We start from the raw sequence: 17,960 nt of genomic DNA, 5'->3' as shown, positions 1-17,960 counted from the left end.
GACTTTTAGGGGCAGCAGTAGGAGTGGGGAGACAGGCAGTAGTGTGACACACTTGCACACACAGCACAGGCTGAGCCCTCCCCGCCTGAGCAGGGCTGTGCTGGAAGCAGAAGATTGGCTGGCTGAGGATCCTTCTCCGAGCCAGGCTCGGGTTTAGGGGCGTTTCTGTTCCCTCAGCTGGCTCTGGAATAAACGGCTTCCTTTTACATCCCGGTTTCCTCGGGAGAGCCTGGAACGCTGAGGGGGGAGCATGTGGGGCTGAGCCTCCTCTCAGCTTCCAGCAAATGTGAAGGGCAGGCAGAGCTCAGACCTTCCACATTCCCATGTGCTCCTGGAAAGTGCCAGGAAGAGATGAGGGAGAGCTCATTGCAGCAAACTCAGCTTTTAACAAGACATCAGAGATTCCCCACCACAGCTCCACTCCGTGCAGAGCAGATTGATCACTTGGCCCCTCTCTGCTGGTATTTTGTAATAAAGGGTGAAAACCTGGAACTGGCACATTCCTTGTTCCTGTTCCCAGTGAGGAAACTGATGTTGCAGCATCCCAAAGCCCTGATGCTCTCACATCCTGTCCTTGAGATGGCCCCTGTCCCCTTGGGGATGATGTGGCAGACAAACCAAGTGCTTGCTTTTCTTTTTGGCTGCTTTTTGGGGGTATCCAGCCAGTCCCAGTTGCTGTGAGACAGAAGGGAGAGGATAAGGAGTGAATATCACCAGTGCTCACTTTAGAATCACAGAGTTTAAGGTTGAAAAGTCCTCTAGGACCTTTGAGTCCAAACATTAGCCTGGAAAGAGCATCCTGGAGTCCTCTTGGCTTGCCACGACCCCAAATCATCACTCCTGGATCAGTGCAGGAACAGCACAGGACCCCACAACCCTGTGGGGATTGCAAAGGGATTGCAAACCCCTCCTGCCACATCCACAAGGATTCCATCTCCTGCCATAGCCCAGTTCCCAGGAAGGTGTGGGATGCTTGCAATCCAACCTGCCATCACCCCTGCTGGCCCTCTGCTGAGGCCACACAGATGTCATTCTTTCCACCCGACAGCACCAGAGGAATTCTGCCCCCTGCCTCGCTGTGTTGGCAGAAACCCTGTGGATTTTGAACTTTTCTCTGGGGGTATTAAACAGGGATTACTAACTGGGATCAAGGGAATCTCTCTCTGCTGTGCCCTGTGGGAAAGCTGCAGCTGCAACCTCTTTAGCCTGTCCCCTCTGGTTTGTGCACCATGACATACCTGGATGATGCCATGGATGGGGAATTTATTCCATAGCAATCTTTTCCTCCTCCACCACACCTGCTGAGGAAACAAAAGGAGATCAGTGCTTTGCACAGGATCCACAGAATTTGCCCCTTTAGGACATGTAAACCCAGTGAGCTCTCCAAAAGCCTGGAGCTCTGGGCACAGCAGGCTGGCACAGGGAATTTGGATCTCACTGCTGCACTCCAGACAAGCCAGGGCATGGATCCATGGGATGCAGCCTTTCAGCTCCACTGCCATCCTTTGTATGCTGTCTGCTCACACAAAGCTGGGCCCTCCCAGCTCCAGCCAGGCCAGACCTGGGCATGGCTGAGAGCCAGAGAGGGGAAATAGGGCTGGGCTCCCACTCCAGTGCAGGGCACTGCTGCCAGCAAACCCAGGGCTCCGAGATGCCTGGGGCTGCATGAATGAGCTCACAGTGCCAAAGGAGGTTGTGCAGGGGGGAAATTAAAGTGTTGATCCCAAACTTATCCTGGAGCTGAGCCAGGAAACAGAATTCCCCCAAAATCTTTGCATGTGGGGACACAGAGGAGCAGGCAAGCCCTGACTAGGTCTAAGCAGAGAGAGATTCAGGGAGAGCTCAGAGTCCCTTGCACTGCCTAAAAAGGGCTTGTGAAAAAGAGGGAGAGGGATTTTTTATAAGGGCAGAAAGTGACAGGACAAGGGGGAATGGCTTTCCACTGCTAGAGGGCAGGGTTGGATGGGATATTGGGAAGGAATTCTTCCCTGTGTGAGTGAGCTCATGTTGCCCAGAGAAACTGTGGCTGCTGGATCCATGGAAATGCCCAAGGCCAGGCTGGGCAGGGCTTGGAGCAATGTGAGACAGTGGAAGGTGTCCCTGCCCATGGCAGGAAATGGCAGTGGGAGATTTTAAGGCTCTGCAATGCTGGCTCTTCAGCTGTGATCCTGGAAAGCAGAAATCCTGCACCAACACTGCCTCACAGCAGAACAGATGACAGACTGTCTCCAACACAGGAAAACAGGATGAGTCTCCTGGGTCACTGTAAGGTGAAAATGCAAAGCTGCTGGAGTTTATATTTAAAAAGTCCTGTCCAAAGAACACACAGTGTCTGCTTTCGTAGAAATAAACACTCCTTCAATAGCTAATCAAGTGAATTGGTAACACTGCTTGAAACAAGAAGCCAAACAACCAGGACAGCACTGAATGGGATGTTTCATGGCTGAGCATGGATTGTTTCCCACAGAACTGGACTCCTGGTACAGCTGGATTTCACTGCTCTCCATCCCAGCAGCTCCTCCACATCTGTTCCAAGCACTGCAACAACAGCCTGGCAATCTCCCTCTGCTTTGTCCTGGGGGCTGCAGGATCACAGCCATGTCACAAAAACTTGGGGTGGTTTTTAATTTAAGGCTCGGTGGATCTGCACTGCCCTAAAGCCACAAAGTCAACCCGTGCTGGAAATAACTGCAGACAAAAGAAACTCCAGTTTAGCCCTGCGTAAATGGAGGGGAGGAGCTGGGCTGGAGGAGTGGATGTGTCCCTTTGGCAGCTGGAAGCGCTCATTACACGAGCAGGAGAGACGGAAAACGGCAACTCCCAGTTTGGCTCCCCCTTCCCAGGGCTGGAGGAGCTCCTACGTGGCACTGCGGGGGCTTGGAGCGCCTCTGCACAGCCCGATCCGCTTGGAAACCACTGGAGAGCAGCAGGAAACCTCCCCAGCACTGCAGATCAGCCTGTTCCACAATGCTGGCCCTGGGCAAAACTGTTCACAGTCAAGATGAAGCTGTTTGCTGGCGTTTTGACTGATTTTCTGCATATTCACATCCTAAAACCCTGCAGGGTTTTTGTTTTGTTTTGTTTTGTTGTTTTTTGGGTTTTTTGTTGTTTTTTTTTTTTTTTTTTTGGCTCTTACCAGGTTGCATTTAGAGACAGCAGGAACAGGTTGAAATATACATTTAAAAATCAGGAAAATTCTGAAATATCTTTATGCTGGGCTGCCAGCACTCAAACACAACTATTTTCATTCTACTCCAAATTCATGTTATTGAGCTCAAGTCATTTCAAAGGACTGAAGCACAAAGCCCCCAGAGTGTCAAAGGACTTTGGTGCTGGGTAGCAGTGAAAGAAATCAAGATGAAAAGTTTAAGAGTTTATTTTAAATTTCACTCGGAAGGTGAAAAAATCTTACATGGGAAGTAATTACAGAGAAGGGTTTGAAGGTGGAGCAATTCAGAATTTGGCAGAGAAATATAGCTGAGAGTGGAAGTTTAAAGGAGCTTTTCTCATTTCTCAGCTGGTACATGCTGCTGGTACAGACCTGGAACATTTACCTCAGTATTGGTGGTTTGATATCAGCAAGTTCATTTTTAATAAAGCTAAAATTGGTATAACAACTCTGGGACTCCACTGTCGATCATTTATGCAGATGCAAAGCAAAGCTAACTGCACCAAAATACACTACTTTATTAAAATCTGTTGCTTCAGATATTCCAAAGCTGTTTTTCACACTGAATCCCTCCCTGAAGGGACCAGATCTTTAAACATCACTGAGCACCAGGTTTGTTGCAGCTGATGAAGACATTTTTTACAGAGAGGGCTCAAAGATCTCCCCTTGAGATGAGAAGTATCTACTCACATGGCACCATCTGAACAGTTTAGATGGAAGAAAAGTGTCACTTTTTGAGGCTACCTTCTAGAATTAGTGGGAATGGATGGAATATGAAAGGAAATTGGATGGTGATTCCAAAGCAAGATACTTCCAAGACAACAAGGAGAATATTCAAAGCCTGAAGGAAAAATCAGATGCTGTTTGCTACTACAGCAACAGGAGGCTGAAACCTGCTTCAGAGGGAAGAAGAAAAACTTGGCAGAGCCAAAATTAGAAGGAAAAATAAAATTGCTGTGTGATTAAGAGAGACATAGACATCAGTTAAAGAAGACAAGGATGCAGAATCCTTCTGCTGATGTAACCATCCATGAGGTGGGTGGTACCTCCAACATCCCTACATCCCAGATTGTCATGAAAACAATCCTGTGGTGTCCTAGAACATGACTGGGTTGAATCTGAGCTTCAACACTTGTGACTCAGCAGAGACTTCTCCATGGCACAGCTGCTCTGGGCACCCTGTGCCAGAGCCTCCCCACCCTCCCAGCCAGGAGTCCTTCCCAATATCCTTTCCATCCTTTCCCTCTGGCAATTTGAAGCCATTCCCTGTGTCCTGTCCCTCCATCCCTTGTCCAGCTCTCCTGGAGCCCCTTTAGGCACAGGGAGGGGCTCTGAGGTGTCCCTGGAGCCTTCTCTTCTCTCTTGGAAGTCACCAATCAGGGCAGATTTCAGATGGCAGGATGGGGCAGGTGTTAAACATTAGCTGCCTGTGACTGCTCCAGGCAGCTGAAGCCCTTTGCACCACTCCTGACTTCATATGGAGGGTGACAGCCCAGAAACAAACAAAAAATAAATATATCACTGCCTGCCTTTGGTGCCAACAACCATCCAGCTGCAGGAGATGCCGGGGGCAGGGAGAGGACGGAAATAAGATGGGAACAAGCCCTGCAAAAAGGCAAAAGCACAGTTTGGGAAGGGAATAGCTGTCCGTGTTCCCGGCTGCGGACAGGCAGGGGCGGAGGGAACGCGCATCCCCCCATCCATCCCGACCCCCCTTCGGCGGAGCGGGGCCGGCATTCCTGCCATTGGCGGCAGCCAGAGAGAGATCTGGGACGGATCCTCCCCTTCCTCTCCCTCCCAAGCATTTTTGAGAGGGTTTTCCCAACTTTCCAGAAGTTTCTCCCCGGCCCCTTATATACCCCCTCCGCAGGACCGGGAGGTGCACAGGGAGCCGAGCTAAGCCGCGTCCCGACCCCGCAGGTAAGGGGGGGACCCCGGGCTGGCAGGGGGGAGACGGAGCTGAGATTGCAGCTGGGTGGGGTCGGGGGGTGGATTTTGGGGTCCTGCAGCTTCCTGGCTGGCAGAAAAATCGGGGGGAGCGTTATGGCATGGGAGAAGGGGGTGCGTGGGGGATAATCTGCAATGGGGTGGGAGTGGGGAGCAGGGGTACAGACTGTCCCATGAGCTAGCTGCCTCTGGGGTTTTGAGGAAAGATATTAAAAATGCCCCAATCGCCTCCAGTTTGCTAGAGGTGGTCACAGTGAAGCTGCAGGAGAAGCTTTCAGAGCATGACGGAAAAGCAAAGGGAGATAAGGGAAGCTTTATCTTGGTGTGAGTGAAAATCCTCCAGCCCCTGCTCTGGCTTAGCCTGGGAGCCTGCAGGACCTTGGGCACCGTCCCAGCGCAGGAATGAGAGCTCTCCCTGCCACAGCACAGCCCAGCCCGTCCTTCTGCTGCCTTAACCAAGTGTCACATCCCTCTGGTGACACGGAAATGGCCTTTTGTCTGCATTCCTCCGCCCTGCAGCTCTGTCCTGCTCCCCGGAGAAACGCAGCCCTCCAGAATGCCTTTGGTGCGCCTCCAGATGCGGGTCCCTTCCCCCGGGGAAGGCTGTGGAATGCCACGCTGGCACTGGGCGTCCCCTCGCCCTGGGAGCACAGGAGAGGATGTTGCTGGCTGTGCATTCCCCACATTCCCTCCCTTTTCACCACGGCTTATGAATTCACCCATAATCGCTGCCATAATCCAAGAACGGGCAAATTTCTCCATCTTTGGGCTGTGTGACTCAGAGCCCAAATCTGTCGCCCGGCCCTGAAGTAATGAACCTTTTTTTAAGCTGAGGATGAAGCAGTGCAGGCCACCCCCTGCTCGCAAGAGAACTACTCCATGTATCTGTTTTCTTTCAGAAAGAAAAAGGCAAACGTTGACCTCACTATGAAACAGTTTCAAGGTATCCTTAGAAATAAAGGGGAAATAGAAGGAACCTCCGCTGACTTCCAGTGTTTGCCAGCCTGGCTGTACTTTTAAAGTGCACTCTTTAAAAGAGTGTTGGGGGCAGTTTTGAGCTTAGTGCACGAATCTTTGCTCTCGAGGCAGCCAGGGTGGCTCTTCCCTTTAGCAGAAGCCTCTCTCCCATAAAGGATTTGAGGTTGCAATCGCCTCCCTCTCTGGCAGAGGGTCCCTGGTGGAACTGCGCACTCTCTCTGCCTGGAGCTACGTGCTGCGTGTTTCCTTCCATATGTAATCCCAGCGGGCCCTTCGCTTCCTGCTTGGAATACTTTAACCCTGCAGCAGCCTTTCCCTGCCTCCCCATGGCAGGGACAGCCCCTGAGGCTGGCCAGGAGCAGGGTGGGAGGAGAGGACCACCAAGGAACAGAACTTCAGTGTAGTGGTGCAGAAAAACATCCCCCAGGAGCTGGAGGGGGAGATTTAAGGAGCTGCCAGCAGGAAGGTTTGCTGAATGAAGGCAGGAGGGAGGGGAGGTGTGGGGCCAGGTGGGGTGAGCTCCAAAGGGCTTCCAGGCACATAGGACTGGTCAGTCTGCACTACCGGAGCTGGGGGCTCAAATCCCTTGCTGGGGATGGGTTCACCTATGTTGGGATGAGATTCATCCACCTAAGGCATGAACTGAAGGCTCTGCTGGGGAAAATGAGGCTCCCCCACCTCCCTCTGCCCCAGTATCTCCCTGGCAGGGCTGGACAGACAGACCAAGGTCGTACAGAGCTGATCAGACAGTGCAGGATCTTCTCCAGGGCTGCCTCTGGCTTTGCTTGGTGGAAGCTCACGTGCTCCATCTAGTGCCAAGGAAGCTGAGGATTTGGGGCCCAGGCTGGGGTCCCCAGAGAGGATGGTCCTTGCCACTCAGTGCCTGCAACAGCCCTTGGATCAAGGGGCTGCACAAAAATTTTTCAGCTTTTCCTGATCTGGACAGAGGTTTTTCCTGCTCTGGGGACAGAATCTTGGAATGGTTGGGTTGTGAGGGACCTTAAAGACCAACTTTACCCCACCTGCCGTAGGCAGCAGGGACACCTTTCCCTATTCCAGGTTGCTCCAAGCCCCATCCAGCCTGGCCTTGGACACTTCCAGGGATTCAGGGGCAGTCACAGCTTTTCTGAGCAACCTGTGACAGGGCCTCATCACCCTCACAGGGAAGAACTTCTTCCCAGTATCCAATCTAAAGCTGTCTTCTTTCACTTTAAAGCCATTCCCCCCAACTTTGTCAAGATCACGTGAGAAATACCTATTGCTTGCATTCCCTGACCCTTCCTTAAATCATCCACTGTACATTAATACTGGAATACAGGGAAACAGCTTAGGAAGGAAGCTTTCATGCCAAATGCACAGGCTTTTCTTGCCAGGGTACAACCTGCACTCCTGAGGATTATTTGTAGCTCAGGGTGGACTTGGGACAGCTGCACCCCAACGAAGCATTGGGGCAGTGTCACTGTCACTGGAGCCAAGGAGTGGCTTTCTCTGGAAGAGCCCCTGGGATCTCAGGGTGCTGCAGGAAGGGTTTGGATCCCGCTGATGGTGAATTTTCTTGGCCGGCAGGTGCTGGGAGGCGCTGGGTGCTGCTGAAGCCATGTGGATGATGGTGGGGCTGGCCCTGCTGGGCCTGGCCGCGGCCGTGCCCTCGGAGGACAGGAAGCTGAGCGACAAGGCCACCACGCTGGCCGAGCGCAGCACCACGCTGGCCTTCAACCTCTACCACGCCATGGCCAAGGACAAGGACATGGAGAACATCCTGCTGTCCCCCGTGGTGGTGGCCTCGTCGCTGGGGCTGGTGTCGCTCGGGGGCAAGGCCGGCACGGCGTCGCAGGCCAAGGCGGTGCTGAGCGCCGACAAGCTGAACGACGAGTACGTGCACAGCGGGCTGGCCGAGCTGCTCAGCGAGGTCAGCAACAGCACCGCCCGCAACGTCACCTGGAAGATGGGCAGCCGCCTCTACGGGCCCGCCTCCATCACCTTCGCCGAGGACTTTGTGAAGAGCAGCAAGAAGCACTACAACTACGAGCACTCCAAGATCAACTTCCGCGACAAGAGGAGCGCCCTCAAGTCCATCAACGAGTGGGCGGCGCAGACCACGGATGGGAAACTCCCGGAGGTCACCAAGGATGTGGAGAAAACCGATGGGGCCCTCATTGTCAACGCCATGTTCTTCAAGCGTAAGTTATGCCTACAAGTGACCCAAAACTTCCCCCCGAGCCGACACGCAGCATCATGGAATGGTTTGGGTTGGGAGGGGCCTTGAAGATCATCTAACAGCCCCAAGGGAAGGTGGGCAAATCCTAGGAACTGTGCGTGGAATTACTGCCCATTCCCTTTCCTTACAAGCTGTGTTTCTCTCTCTCCCCTGTAGCTCACTGGGACGAGAAGTTCCATCATAAGATGGTGGATAACCGTGGCTTCATGGTGACCCGTTCCTACACCGTGGGGGTGCCCATGATGCACCGCACAGGTGAGTGGGAAACCTCCTGCCCCACAGCTGGAGTTAGGATCATGGTTCTCCCAGATTTCCACAAAGCAGGGGAGTGTTTGTTTTTTCTACTGATTTGGTCTCCCTGTGAGCAGAGAGAATCCATTTTTACTATGAGGTGCTTGACTGCTGGGAACAAATCCTGGCTCATCACACAAATGAGAGCCACAGGCAACTTCAGTAATGCTGGGCCACTTCCCAAAGGGGTGTCCAGACTCTCTTAGCAGTCAGGGAAAGTCCAGGTTGAATTCACTTTGGCTCTGCTCCACATCTCACTGTTTCCTGCTTCTGGTTTCAAGGTCTCTACAATTACTATGATGATGAGGCAGAGAAGCTCCAGGTGGTAGAGATGCCACTGGCTCACAAGCTCTCCAGCATGATCTTCATCATGCCAAACCACGTGGAGCCTCTGGAGAGGGTGGAGAAACTACTGAACAAGGAGCAGCTCAAGACCTGGACTGGCAAGATGAAGAAGAGATCAGTGGCCATCTCTCTGCCAAAAGTTGTCCTGGAAGTCAGCCACGACCTTCAGGTAAAGGAGGTCTTTAAACAGTTGGGCCTTACAGTTCTTTGGGATGGGAAGAACAGTGGGATGGTGGATTATCCATGCCAGCTGCCCCTCTCCCTCCTGCATTGTGTCATCTCTGGGAGGGTTGCTGACCTCTTTTCTTCTCCTAGAAACACCTGGGTGGCCTGGGCCTGACAGAAGCCATTGACAAAACCAAGGCTGACTTGTCCAAGATCTCTGGCAAGAAGGACCTTTACCTGTCCAACGTGTTCCACGCCGCAGCTCTGGAGTGGGACACGGATGGGAACCCCTACGACGCTGACATCTATGGCCGAGAGGAGATGAGGAACCCCAAACTCTTCTATGCTGACCACCCCTTCATCTTCATGATCAAGGACACTAAAACCAACTCCATCCTCTTCATTGGCAGGCTCGTGAGGCCCAAAGGCGACAAGATGCGTGATGAGTTGTAGTTGGGCTTGTTTTGATTGGGTTTTTTTTTTCCCCAGAGCTTTGGTTTGTGTGTGTTTTTAGGGGGGGATTTTGACAAATGGGAAACACTATTTTGTATCCTTCTCGAACCATGGGTGCTATTCAGACCAGGGTGCATTGTGAGGAGAAACCAGCATACACTTTACCTCACCCCAAAATCCAGATTGCACAAACCCACCTCCAGAGAGGAGCAGGGGAGCCTGGCACCAGAGGGTCACCATGAGTCAGCTGAGGTGGACACATTGAAGCTGAGCTCCTCCCTGCACTGGTTAAACCTCCTGCTCAGTTCCCTGTTGCTTCACAAGCCCTGCCAAGGCACCACCCTCCCATCCCAAATGCTTCCATCCTACCACATGCTTAGTGCTGTCTCTTTTCTCCTGCTTGGGTGCCCTGTGAGCTGTTCCCTGCTTCTCTCTTCCCACTCCAGGGGTGTGTAACAGAGCTCCAAGGGCCAGTTGTGCAGTCCAGCCCCTGCAGAGCCCTGGAGCAGAGCAGGAGATTGCATGGAGTTGTGCCCTTCTGTCCTGCCTAACTCTGTGCTCTGTGTTTGATGCTTCAACCACAAGAGCTCCTCAGGGAGAGCATCAAAGCCAAGAGCACCTTGGATCAACACTTCACGGAGAGCTAAGAGGTTTTGGGGTGTCAGGGAGAGCCCAAAGCACAGCTTGGGTTTCTAGAAAGAGTAACCTGAGGTCCCTTCAACACTCCACTCCTTGGGATCACTGAGGGGCCAGCAATTGTAGTTAAACAGGCAGTAATAGTGATCTCACTTCTCCTGTAGGGCTGGGCTGGAAAATATTCAGTTTCCACTGCCAGGGCTCTCCCAGAGCTGGTTCCAATCAGCTCCATGTGGAGTTGACTCAAGGCACTCCTGACTGGCTTCTCACAGGGAGGTGGGATCAGGTTCACCTGCACTTTCTTGCTTAATTAAACACAAAGCTTTAAAGCTGCCATTACCTGACTTCCTAATTAATGCTCTGCTGAAGCTCCATGGTACTTCAGCTCCCTGTCTGCTGACCTGGATAAGAGAACCCTGAAAAACAAAGGTATTTATAGTTATATTTATGTGTGGTAATTAGCAGGTTTCAGAGCTTGATCCAGGCTATTCCTAACTTCTGTTCAAGGGATATTATCAGGTCAGTACTATTTAAAGGAGCTGATGATAGCCCATTCCAGCACTTGCCATGCACTGAGAGACACCACAAGGCAAATACTGAGATTATGGAAATGAGGAAAATTCATGCATCCTAATAGAATTGCCAGTTCTATGACACCAGCGTGGAGCACCTCCATGGCTTTGCTTTATCTCCCTGCCCATCTTCCCTGCTGACATAGAAGCCCAATACTGCATATTCCTGGTGCTGGGAGGCAGGAGGCAAGGCCAGGGATGTCCCCAAATGTGGGACACTCCTGGTGATTCAGCGCACTGAACCCACACACAGAACATTCTGGAGGCTGGGCTGGGGGGGTGAAAGGGGTGGGCAAGGCAAGAACACACTGTGGGATATTGTGAATAATTTGCATCATGTGGATGCAGGTGTCTGATGGCTTTTATTGTCTGTTCTTGTACCACACAGCGACAGTTGTGTAATTTTGCAATAAAACTTTTTCAATGAAAAAGCCAGAGTTATTTCCAGAGTAAAAGAAACTTAGGGAGGTTCCTTGCAATCCTTAAATCCAAGACACCCTGATGTGGCAACTATGAACAAAAATTACTCAACACACAAGATGAATTCCCATGGAATATCAATCTTAGCAGCTTTTCCTTTAATTGTTTTCTCCTGAAACTGCAAACGTCCAATCCCTTAAATTCTCCACAGGTAAACTGCCCTGTCCTGCTGGGCCATATAGCAGAATAAAAACTGAGCTGTTAGCCACAGGGACCAAGCCTTCTGACCCTCCAAGGCATAGTTCCTCCAGCTGGGATCCACTCTGGAGAAACAGAGGAGGAAAGAACTGCAGGCTAAAGATACCTTCCCCAGGTGGAAAATCCAGCATGGCAGACCCTGCTAATCCATGTTGTCCCACTGTTAGAAAGGGATGAACTTTCTGCCACTCACAGGCAAAACTAAAGGCACAGACATGTCCCCTTTTCCTTGGGCTTGGGCTGGGCAAGCATACACATCCCTGTGGAGCTTCTCCCACACTGGAAAAGCACCAGGTGCTTCCTATCTTTCTTTAAATTGGAATTAGTGATGCCACCTCCAGCACCAACCACAGCAGGAATACTATCAATAGCAATACTGAAACTAAGTTTAAAGCTTTCCAGAGTTCCTGAGTTTATCCCATCCCCAGCTCATCTTCCAGGGCTTTTGTCCATGGGTACACAGAACCCAAAAGACACAGGGAACTGAATGAGCTGCCTCCTCTTTTGGAGCTTCTTCAAACAGCTCAGGGTGGTGGTACCTCCAACCAAGACATGTGGAAAAGGTGTTCAGCTCACACTTGCAGCCACAGCTTCTCTGTGCCAGGATCTCCCCATCCTCTGAGGGAACAATTCCTTCCCAATATCCCATCTAGTCCTGTAATCTATCAGTGGGAAGCCATTCCCTGTGTCCTCTCCCTCCATCCCTTGTCTCCAGTCCCTCTCCAGCTCCTGGAGGCCCTTTAGGCAATCCCAAGTCAAGGAGAGAAATGAACTTGTAGAAATACTTTGTAGAAATACTTTGTAGAAATATATTGCAAGCTTGGGTTTCCTGTGGTAAGCATGGTGTTCAGATTCCATAACCAATGAAAAGTGAAACCCTTGGAGCTCCAGCAGTGTTATCCCAAAGCTGCACTTACATTTTTCCCCCTCCCCACTTTCTTGTGGAAGTCAGATTTCCTTGGGTTGGGGATCTTGGGGATAACAGTTCCCACAATGTTCACTGAAATAGAGGACTGCAGAAAGCACAGACCCTGCCAGTGCAGTGATGGAGGTGATGAAACATGAGCTCACTTGCATTTGGAATTGAGGAGTTAGCACGGGAAAAAGATCTTGTAGATCCTGATATGCAGTAGAACTTTGGTAGGCACAGGAGAGACAATCACCTATGAGAAAAAAATCACTGGGAAACAGCACTGTTCTCAGTACACAGGGATGATTCTATGGCATGTTCTCATAAACCATCACCATGTTCTCATTATCAAACACCAAGCTGAAAATGTTATCAGTGCAACAAAATGCTTCCTTGAGACTTAAAGCTGTTTTCAGTTTTGTCATCAGACTGTAATTTGTTATTTTCTGTGGCACTCTGCAGGAGTCTTACATCTTATTTTACAGGGGGTTTTTGTCTTCTAAATTTGCCCCCACTGTTATGTGTCAGTTTTCTTAGCAAGTATCTATATCTGTATATATATCTATATCCAGTTTCCTAAAGGTTGCTTTTTCAATATCTGCTTGGTTTTACTTATGGGCAGTGGAAAAAATCAAAACAAAGGTGGAAGTAAAAGTTCTCACTCTAAGCCCTGGGTTTTGTTTAAATGATAAAGCCCTTATCTTTCTCTCTAGAGATGAAAATCAGATGTAACTGAAAAGTCTTCAACTAAATCTGAATGATAAAGTTCTCAATTTGCAGTTTGTCAGGAGCCTGTGCCACAAAGTCCCAGGGGAGTGTTTTGTTCTCCCCTGACACAGGCAGCAGCCATTGTCTTTGAGCAGACTTCTAAAACAGGGATAGGAAGATGAAGAATTTTAGAATCCAATTCACTTGATTTGTGTTTCTTTTCAAATGGAAACTCCACAGGACATGTTGCTTCTCTCGTGTTCCATGTGTAAACACCACACTGGTGATCATGTTGTGCTAACACATGGACACTAAACACTAGGATGTATGTCAGTTGTCTCCATCACTCAGAAACTGCAGATGTTTCACAGCTAAAAACTGAGTTTCTGAACCTGGAAGGAGTACATTTGTTGCTCAGTTGTTTTTAACTCCAGTGTGCTGCTGTTTTACAGGGAAGGATGCCCTTTTCCCATGACTATATTTTTTGGTGTGGGGACTTCAATTATCGAATAGATTTGTCCAATGAAGAGGTGAAGGACCTGATACGACAACAGAACTGGGATCCCCTCATAGCAGGAGACCAGCTTATCAATCAGAAAAACTCAGGACAGGTGTGTTTAAAGGTCACCATACTTGAGAATTCTTGGGGTTTTTTACTAGTTTCAGCAATTCTGTGATGCTCCTGTAAATCTGTATCCTCAGGATGGAGTTTACTAATGATAATATTTTTCTTTTTGTCAGATGTAACTATTTAAAAAGAATATTTTTAATGTTTGGTAATGTTACTGTTTAGTTAAATTGTAATAGGTCTAATGCTGTTACTGTTGGGAAAAGCATTAGTCCAAATGGCAGCTCTTTTATTTGCAAGGAAAACACAGAATAGCAAAGGCTGAGGAAAGGTACATTTTTTAGATTTGTAGGGTTTCTTGTTCTCTCTTTGCAGCTCTGTGTGGGAAGGCTGGGTATGGTAAAAAGAGAGACAATCTTCTGTAAATTGTGTAGCTTGTAGCATTCTGGCATTGGTCTTCTGACACTGAGTTTTACTGGATTTCTGATTGTATTTCCAACAGAAAAAAAGCAGGTCAACCTGTCACTTGATGCAGATTTGACTGTAAGATCCAAGTTAGATTTCCCTTTTATAGATCTCTGAAGCAGAGGAAAGATACCCATAGAAGGTTGAAGTCAAGAATAGAGCTGAGTTAGCTGAAGGGTTTTATCTTGTGTCCAGCTTAAACACTTAATGAGTGAGAAGCTCACTTTGAATGCATTGAATATATTAAGGACTTGAGGGTTTTAGTTTGGTTTTGTTTGATTTTGGGAGGCTTTTGTGTGGTTTTTGTGTGTGTTGTTGTTTGTTTTCATTGAGTTTTTTTGTTGGTTTTTGTTTGGTTGGTTGGTTTTGGGTTTTTTTATTTTTAATCCTATTTATTTGAGGGGACATCTTGTGTCAGCTTTTCCCTGGGAGTGTTCAGGACCATGTTGGATGCAGCCTGAGCAGCCTGGTTAGTGAGTGGCATCCTTGCCCATGGCAAGGGGTTGGAACTGGGGGATCTTCAAGTACCTTCCAACCCAAACCAGTGTGTGTCTGTGAATTTGTGAGGACATCTGGCATGTCCAGGTAGATAAAATTAAACCTGAATTCCCAACTTTTGCTGACACAGGAACAATCAAGCACCAGATTAAAATGCTGTGTTACAGCATCAGTGTTCTGTGTGAGCTCCAGTTGGTAATGAGAGAGAAGGAGCAATAGGTTCTGCATAAGCCTGAGCTTAAGGATAAAACTGGTGCTGTACTTCTGTTCATTGATGATTGTCTGGGTCACAATTTATTCAGTGTCAAATGTTTTCAGCAGGGGAGCAGTGATTGACACCAATGATGCCTTGGGAATTTGCATCTGGAAACAGCCATCATTTTCCTGGTGAGAGTCCTGGAAACAGAACTGAGGGTCTGAGAAATGAGAATAACTGCAGCTGGACTGATGAGAATGGAGAGTGTGCAGGGAATATTGCCTGGTGAGTCTCTTGCTGTCCTATATCTAATGCTGTGCTGGCACCAAGTCACCTCATTCTGATTTAACCTGTCTTGAAATATGCTTAAATTACAAATTGACTTACAAAATGCACCTTTATGTTCCTAAGGGAATGCTTTAGGGATGCACAGCTTCTGAACTGCACAAATAATTCCCTCTCCCAGAGAAACCCACCTGGGCCGTGGTTCTGGGGCAGGAGTGGTGACATCTTCAGTGCCACCTTAACAGTGATTTATTTTCCTTGGAGCTCTCAGGATCGGGAGGAAAGGGTGTTCATGCCCCAGTGGGAAAGCACAGAGCAGGATCAGTGGTGCAGCTGTGTCTGTCCTGCTCTCTGCACTGTTTCAAGGATGCCCTGGAGTGCTCTGGCTCGTGTGTGTGAGAGCTTCCCGTGCCTGTGTGTGCAGCTGGGTCACTCACTGGGCATCCCATGGAGTGCCTGAGGTTGGAAAAGCCCTTTGTGATGCTGAAATGCCCCCAGGACAATCCTTCCCAAGCTGGAAGCAAAGCAGTGGCAGGGAGGGAAACCCAGGAAGGGGTGGGAAGGGCTTTCTCCCAGGTCTGGAACACCCTTAGAATGGGGGTGTTTTATAAATGTTTGTATGCAGCAGCACCCTCCCTACATGAGAGCTGCCTCAGACTGGATGAGTGTGAGGATATCCAGCTCTTCCTTAGGGCTTGGTGCATGGCAGGGTGCAGAGCTCATGGTAAGTCTTGTTTAAACACTTTTAGTATCAAAATGTATTAAAACACAGACTTTGAAGAAATAAGATACAAAAGTCTATTGCAAGCCTAGGTACAAATTGTCTTTATTGAAGATGCACATTGATGGATGTTTTGTCAAACCACTCTGAAGACAGAATGTGTCCAAAAGCTTCATTAACTCCTTGTCTTTTGCTGGCAGGGCAGCATCTTATCCCAGGTCTTGGGGGCTGTGTGGAGATTCCTTCCTGGAGCAGTGTCCCCCAATAAGGATGAGCCAGAGACTGGGACAGTGGACCAGGTAAGGATCTTTTTCTCTTTAGTCCTTGTTTTTGCTGGCTTTAATGTCACGGCTGCAGTGTTCTTCAGATGCTGTGCCCTGCAACAGCAGTTCCAGCTCCTGAGCTGGGCAGGGTACAGTTCTGGGGAGGGGCTCACCAGTGTCCATTTAAATCAATCATTTGTTTTATTTCTGTCAGTCTCTCAGGTTTGCCACCCTGGGTCCCACGGGACAGAGCTGTGCAAAGGCTCTGTCCTGTCTGTACAAAATCCTGGGCAGTGTTTCCAGCAGCAGGGGCTGGAGGCATCAGGGGCTGCCTTTTGAGCCTTGTTCTTCCCTTGGGTTTTACAGAGGGTGACAGACTCTGCCCTTAAGGACCCAGTGTTTATTTTGAACATTGATCCTGCAGATGGACAGTTCAGGTAACAGGGGTTAGAGTCAGTTCTTGGACCCAACGCAGATTTGGTCCCACAGAGACTGATTGATTTAAAATTTTGTCCCACAAAAATGGTTGATTTAAAACTGATCTTCCTGAGATAGCAGACAGATGATGCACTGGGACTTTGGGATTCATAGTAAGTGTTCCCAGGTGATTTTAGGAGGTTGAACTGAAGTGATCTCATGGCTGAGAGCTGCATTGCCCCAGCTGCTGGCAGAGGAGGCAGAACTGGGACAGGACAGCTCCTCCATTCCTTGGTTCCACAAAATCCTGTTTTTCTTCCTGGGCATCAATTCTGTGAGTTCCAGATAAAGCTTACTGCTGCACAGAGGTTGGTGCCACACAGGACCTGGTCCTTCATCTGGGACATTTTACTGAGGATGTTGTTACAAGGGAAGTGGTCCTTCAATTGTGGAATTTTACTTCCCTGACATTGGGAATGTTCAGGAACACAGCATGGGATATTTGACCTCTGAAATGGGTCCTGTTTGGTCTAAAATACCCATTTTTTTACTGGTTGGTGGTTTTTCTGCCCTTGGAGAAATGTGAGGCTGATTAGTTAGGTTGGAGTCTGAGCAGTACTCCCAGGGCTGCTGCTTTGGGATGTAATATGGAACCCAGGAATATTCCTGCTCTGCAAACATGGGAGAGAATGGAACAGCAGGTAGCAAAGCTGGGCTTTGCTCCTCAAATCCCACAACACCTGGGTTTAAGTTCCATCAGCCAGAGGAGGGAATGAACCCTGGTGCCAGCCATCCTAGGGCACTGGACTGGTTTAACCATTTTCTCTATTATCTTTTGCATTATCTGATTCTCCCTTGATGAGAGAAGGCAGAAAATGATGCAGGAGGGTGAGCTTGTTTTGTTTCTGTGAACTCCTGGCTTGGGGCAGCTGCAGAGCACTTTGGTTTCAAATAATGCTGCCCAAATACAGTGAACTTGAACCTCTGCTGGGAACTTTTGGATCCCTCTGTGCCACTCCTCTTCTGATCCTTTACCTGCAAGGTGTGGGCTCAGAAACACCTACTGGATGGGCTTTTACATGTACAAATTTATTTTCTTAGAGAAGCCATCAGGTGTAATGAAAATCTATGGAAAACAGGTGGTTGGTCCACTAGCTGATAGTAGGTCTTGGGCTTTACTTTTTCTTCTTTAATATTTTCTTAAAAGGACTCCTTAACTGGAAACTTGAATGGAGGGAGGGGAGTTGCTCTCTATTTTTTAAAGTATTGCTGTGGATTTTGGTATGTCAAGTGACACCACCAAAATAAGATTGGAAGAACTGAGCTTCAGGGCTCTGCACTTAATTCTTTTAATGTGTTTATGTGGGTGCAGGAAATGCCAAATCCTAAAGCAATTCTGTGTCTGTAATGTTAAGTGCAACATCTTTTAAGCCAAGTGCTCAGTGTGGGGTTTTTATGTATGTTTTTCTGGTCTAAA

General features: G+C 49.0%; 1 protein-coding gene across 1 annotated transcript; it reads left to right on the top strand.

The window, feature by feature from the left end:
- The first annotated feature begins 4,716 nt into the window (after positions 1-4,716).
- Positions 4,717-10,324, top strand: SERPINH1 (serpin family H member 1). The gene is made up of 5 exons (XM_079300554.1): positions 4,717-5,089; positions 7,661-8,274; positions 8,469-8,567; positions 8,885-9,117; positions 9,264-10,324. Exons 2-5 carry the CDS (start codon positions 7,692-7,694, stop codon positions 9,564-9,566), a joined length of 1,218 nt encoding a protein of 405 aa, XP_079156680.1. The 5' UTR covers positions 4,717-5,089; positions 7,661-7,691; the 3' UTR covers positions 9,567-10,324.
- The last annotated feature ends 7,636 nt before the right edge of the window (positions 10,325-17,960 follow it).

This window comes from Erithacus rubecula (genome assembly GCF_903797595.1).
Source record: "Erithacus rubecula genome assembly, chromosome: 1".
NCBI lineage: Eukaryota > Metazoa > Chordata > Aves > Passeriformes > Muscicapidae > Erithacus > Erithacus rubecula.
Note: the sequence above shows the minus strand (reverse complement) of the source record. Positions and strands in the feature narration are given on the sequence as shown.

Bases quoted from the DNA above. Each gene is read 5' to 3' on its own strand.
- SERPINH1 (XM_079300554.1), top strand. From the start codon at position 7,692: ATGTGGATGATGGTGGGGCTGGCCCTGCTGGGCCTGGCCGCGGCCGTG. The intron at 8,275-8,468 runs GTAAGTTATGCC...TCTCCCCTGTAG, and splicing joins CAACGCCATGTTCTTCAAGC to CTCACTGGGACGAGAAGTTC. The intron at 9,118-9,263 runs GTAAAGGAGGTC...TTCTTCTCCTAG, and splicing joins AAGTCAGCCACGACCTTCAG to AAACACCTGGGTGGCCTGGG.